The 4,347-nt window shown below is 33.1% G+C and overlaps 1 protein-coding gene across 8 annotated transcripts in view; it reads left to right on the top strand.

Moving 5' to 3' along the window:
- The window catches only part of LOC106870835 (pleckstrin homology domain-containing family D member 1), a 216,641-nt gene that overhangs the window by 196,263 nt on the left and 16,031 nt on the right, over nt 1-4,347 (top strand). For 3 of the 8 annotated variants that reach the window (XM_014917061.2, XM_014917064.2, XM_052971783.1), the window contains one exon: nt 661-711. The exons of 4 other annotated variants lie outside the window; for them this stretch is intronic. In XM_014917061.2, the coding sequence (XP_014772547.1) occupies nt 661-704 (44 nt within the window). In that variant the 3' untranslated portion in view covers nt 705-711. Of the gene's footprint in view, nt 1-660; nt 712-4,009; nt 4,077-4,347 lie in introns of all 8 variants that reach the window. One more of the 8 variants, XR_001409585.2, reaches the window with a different exon arrangement.

The raw sequence follows: 4,347 nt of genomic DNA, 5'->3' as shown, positions 1-4,347 counted from the left end.
CGTGCGGGTGACACGTAAAAGCACCCACTACACTCTCTGAGTGGTTGGCGTTAGGAAGGGCATCCAGTTGTAGAAACTCTGCCAAATCAGATTGGAGCCTGATGTAGCCATCTGGTTTCACCAGTCCTCAGTCAAATCGTCCAACCCATGCTAGCATGGAAAGCGGACGTTAAACGACGATGACGTAACATAATATGTATTAAGTAATGAAATATATAAACAGGATTGCTTAGAAGTCATGGCATCATTAGATATGTATATACTAAATGGTAGCATTACCTATGGGCTATGCTATACAATACAATATATACATAAATAGATACATAGGCAGGTAGGTTTAGATCATGTCATTGTAGTAATCTGTAATAAGAAAGAATTCCAGATTACAAAGGATAAAGGAGATATAGATGTGTGTAGATGTATCTATGTATATATGGATACATATGCGTACATATAACATGCATTCATATATATATATATATATATATATATATATATATATATATAAACTATACAACATGTATAAATATATTTTGTATAGTTTATATATGTAGTATATTATATAACATGTTTTATATATATATATATTATAGTATAGTATAGTATAAATATTATAAAATTCATGTGCACTTTGTAAAATAGGTTGTTAATTTTTTGCAGATAAAAGTTCATTAGCTTTCTGTGAAAAAGCTACTGATGTTTAGTTGGGAGGTAAATATTCAGATAATACAAATATCTTATTATAACAGAATTTTATTTTATAAAAAAAAACATGGTGAAGGGTTTATTGGTAAGGTTTTCATTAAAGCTTAACTTTGTGCGTGTTTTGCTTTTATGTTCACTCTCCCCTCACAACCTTTCTGCGTTAATACTCACTAAAATAACAATAGTTATAGTCATCATTAAACTCAGATTGTTCAAAGAATAGATTAGTATGTGTGTGTATGTATGTGTTTTGGTGTCCTGATGTTTCTAATAAAACTTTACTTGTTTGCCTATGTTCTCCAATAAATTCTGCTGAGTTATCCTTATTGTTTTAGTTTCTGGATAGTAGTTTGGTTCTTACTATACTTAGTAGTATTACTAGTTATGATATACAAAGTAAAAGCAGGAGAATTTATGCTAAACACAAGCCTAGATCATTTGTTTCCTACATATGTTTCACTATTGTGGTTGTCGAGAATCTCTGCATTGGATGTTCCTTGTGCAATCAGATGCTTAACCACAACAGATCATCAAGGGAGCACATTATTGCTTGATATAAATTTGTGTTTATCATAGTTTCTCCTATATTAAATCTAATAGTAGACATTGATAGAAAGCACATGGAAATAATTCATTTTACATAAATGTTATTTTTTATTCCCTTTCTATAGCTAACAGGTGAAGAAATTGACAAACACAAATTAATTTAATCTTCATGTATAAACAGGAATTTTTATTTGTATTGAGGAAGTGTTCCAAAATTTAGTGAAAAAAGGGAGAAAGGGGCAGAAAATCGATCTTTGCTGTGTTGTTTTTAGATTGGTATGCCTGATTCCTAGTTTGAAGAATATGCGTAAGAAAAAGGAAGAAGGAGAAGGAATTTCAAAGGTATGGTATAGGGATGTCTATCTGAATGCTTGCCGTAGAATAAATTCCATTAAAAGTTCCTGAGGTTTGCTAGCGGTGGCAGTGATGATCATCATTGTGGTTGAGTTGGTATTAAATTGGTTTGTATGTTATTAGATCATGTTGAAATGTGTATAAAAAATGGAAATCTTTAATGAATATACATAATGAAACATGAAGCTTTGCATTGCATTTTATGTTTCTTTTGAAAATAAACACTAAACATTAGAAGGCAATGCTCCAGCATGGTCTTGGCCGTGATGGTAAAGACAAAGTAAAAAACTAGAGAAAACAAACCTTATATATAAATTAAATATCAAAATTTATTAATATATGCCATATATCATATATAATTATATATTTTATACATTATATAATTTTATATATTGGAAAGTCCTTAAAAATGTGCTAAAATTTGTCAGCTGATAGCTCTTAATGCTGGTCTACCAGCTGGTAAGAAAGATTGCAAGGGAGCTTTCAAGTCCTGGGCACCCAACAAATAAGGATATATACATATATATAAAGAGAGAGAGATTGAGTAATAGAGTCCTTTCCTCCTTCATACTCTAGAGAGGCCTTTAACCAACAGGTTTTGGGATCTGATGAGATGCCATAAAGTTAAGCCCTTTATGGACCTGAAACCTAAGGTAATCCCATAAACCGGCCTTGTCTAACTTTAATATATATATAGTATTGGCACAGCTTGATAAATAAACACAGCCTGGCTAAATGGTTAAGAAGTTTGCTTCACAGTCCCAAAGACTTAAGTTAGATTCTACTGCGTAGCGTCTGGTCAACCCATGCTTTGTGAATGAAATTTAGTAGACAGAAAATGTCTCAAGTCCCATCAGATGGACTGTACCTATAATTTAAAAGTCCAACCTTGTCACACTAAATACTTTGAGTAATTGTGCTGAAAAAGTAAAGATATGTATGACTTATAATAACCTTTAACATACAACAAATGTGACCTTCAACATTGCTGTCATTGTACAGTAGACTACAGGAAACTGTTCATGACTAATTAAGTCCCAAGCTGCCTTGGTTTATTTGTAAAAATTATATCCTTTACTTCACAAATGGATCTTTAGGAAAGACATGACTCACTAATCTATCGATGTCCAGGTTTCTCTTTAAAATCTCCGACATCATGGTTATATAAGAAACTGCATTTATATCAATAAGTATCAATCATTTGAGATAGGTATTTGACACCTTTCATTTAAGACAGTGAATTGGTAGTCTTTAGAACATTTTATAGAATGTTTCACAGTATTTATTTTGACTCACTGCACTCTGAGTTCAATTCCCACCAGGACTAGCTTTGCCTGTCATCCTTTCGGTGTCAATAAACATGTATCCATCTAAGGTGGTAAGATTGTAAGAATATCAGACCAAATGCATTGTAGTATTTGTTCAGATTCTTTGTGTCCTGAGTTTAAATCCTGCTACGAGCTAGACAGACTTACCGGGTGATAGATTTAATCCGTTACTTAATTTAACACTATCACCTGGCACCTTGGGTCACTTTAGCAGAATTTTGTTTGGTGCAAGCATTCAGGCTAGCTCTCCAATTTTAGAATACTTTCTTCTTTTCCTCCTTCCCACCAATTTCAGGGGCCCTTAAATGATCATGGATGTTGTCTTCCATTCTAACTAACACACAAAAAAATTAAAGTTTATAAAGGGGAAAGAATTGTTTCATCCTACAATACCCTACAAAGTACAACTTAATTTAAAGAGGACCTACAAAGGAACTCTAATATTATTGCCGGTAATGTCTGTTACACAAAAATCCAAAGACTCATTCTTCAGTGGTACAACAGTGCTAATAATAAAAATGGTAATCAGAGGAATGTAGCATTAAATTGCCTGAGAAACTGGTCCCACAATCTGGTTCCAATTACCATTTGAAACTGAAGCATTTAATTTACTAATGCATGATAGAAAAGGCATGAATGTTACTACATATTTGAGATTTTTTTGGTGAGTGGGGGTCAGAGATTAACAGGCTTCAAACCTACTTCAGAATTTATTTCAGAGAATGTTCTGCTTTACCAGTTTTGTGATTTTTTTGTTGTGGTTGTTACTACAGTTGTCATCATCATTGTTGTTGCAGCATTTTTAAAAAGAATTTTTCTTTTTTTTTTTTGTTGTTTTTTTTGCTACAATTTTTTTATTTTGTGGTTGGTCATGGTTCCCCTCCCTTCCTCTCTTCTTTTTCAACCTCTCACCATCACCACCACTACCTCCCTCCCTCTCACTCAGCTTCTTTTAGCTCATGCACTTTTTTTCAATAACACCTTCACCTGTTGTCTTGTGAGCAAAAAAAAAAAAAAATGCCGGCACCAAAATTCTGTTTCCAAGAATCACAATGCTGTGGTCCAACTGCTTTCAGGTTCAAGGCTGTAAATTAACAGGAAAATCTTCTCCTTTCAACCATAGAATATTTCAAAGCTTTCTTGGTAAGTTTTCTGTGGTTCCATTTCATTAATCCACTTTCTCTGCTCATCGTTGTTACCATTGTAATTCCCCATCATTCTTGCCACCTATATTATCATCCCCAATATCATTATCATTAATAGCATTGTCATCAATATCACCATCACCACCACTACTACCATCATCAATGTCATCATCATCATTATCATCACCAATATCATTATCATTAATAGCATTGTCATCAATATCACCATCACCACCACTACTACCATCATCAATGTCATCATCATCATC

Source organism: Octopus bimaculoides, chromosome 11 (genome assembly GCF_001194135.2).
Source record: "Octopus bimaculoides isolate UCB-OBI-ISO-001 chromosome 11, ASM119413v2, whole genome shotgun sequence".
Lineage (NCBI taxonomy): Eukaryota > Metazoa > Mollusca > Cephalopoda > Octopoda > Octopodidae > Octopus > Octopus bimaculoides.
Note: the sequence above shows the minus strand (reverse complement) of the source record. Positions and strands in the feature narration are given on the sequence as shown.